A 940-nucleotide genomic window follows, 5' to 3' on the forward strand; every position below is an offset into this window, starting at 1 on the left:
CGTCGAGCGGTCGACTTAACTCTCCGGGCTACCAAGGAGACGGACCGCGCCATTGGCCGCTCCCTGGCAGCTTTGGTAGCTACGAAGAGACATCTGTGGCTGAACCTGTTGGGCATCGGGGACAAGGACAGGGCCTTCCTCCTCGATGCCCCGATTTCGCCTTCTGGCCTCTTCGGCGACGCAGTCAATAACATCGTCGAGAGGTTTCAGGAGGCGAAACGGCAGTCAGCCGCATTTAAACAGCTCATCCCCCTGAGAGGATGTGATTGAGAGTGAGGGGTGATTTGGATGGAGATGAAGGCGGTGGTGTCCTGTGCCGGGCTTTTGCTTCTATTTGCGTGGCTTTCTCCAAGCCAAGCCCTTTATTTCCACATCGGAGAGACGGAGAAGAAATGTTTTATAGAAGAAATACCCGATGAAACCATGGTGATCGGAAGATACAGAACACAGCTGTGGGACAAACAGGCTGGCTCTTTTCTCCCGTCCACCCCTGGTTTAGGCATGCACGTGGAAATCAAAGATCCTGATACTAATATTATTCTGTCCCGTCAGTATGGATCAGATGGACGTTTCACCTTCACGTCCCACACACCAGGCGAGCATCAGATCTGCCCTCACTCCACTGTTTGCTGGTGGAAAACTGAGAGTCCACTTGGAGATTCAGGTTGGTGAGCACACCAACAACTACCCCGAGATCGCAGCCAAAGACAAACTGAGCGAGCTGCAGCTGAGGGTCCGACAGCTCCTGGACCAGGTGGAACAGATCCAGAAAGAGCAGAACTACCAGCGGTATCGTGAGGAGCGTTTCCGTATGACAAGCGAGAGCACAAACCAGCGCGTTCTGTGGTGGTCTATCGCTCAAACCATCATCCTCATCATCACTGGCATCTGGCAAATGAGACATCTCAAGACCTTCTTCGAGGCCAAAAAGCTGGTGTGA

General features: G+C 53.1%; 1 protein-coding gene across 1 annotated transcript; it reads left to right on the forward strand.

The window, feature by feature from the left end:
• Positions 1–270: 270 nt before the first annotated feature.
• Positions 271–940, forward strand: LOC307159275 (transmembrane emp24 domain-containing protein 4-like; the record flags this gene model as incomplete). The annotated part of the gene is given in 2 exon segments (XM_079872533.1): positions 271–620; positions 622–940. Coding segments are annotated over 2 exon segments (651 nt in total). The 5' UTR covers positions 271–288.

This window comes from Squalius cephalus (genome assembly GCF_949319135.1).
Source record: "Squalius cephalus genome assembly, chromosome: 5".
NCBI lineage: Eukaryota > Metazoa > Chordata > Actinopteri > Cypriniformes > Leuciscidae > Squalius > Squalius cephalus.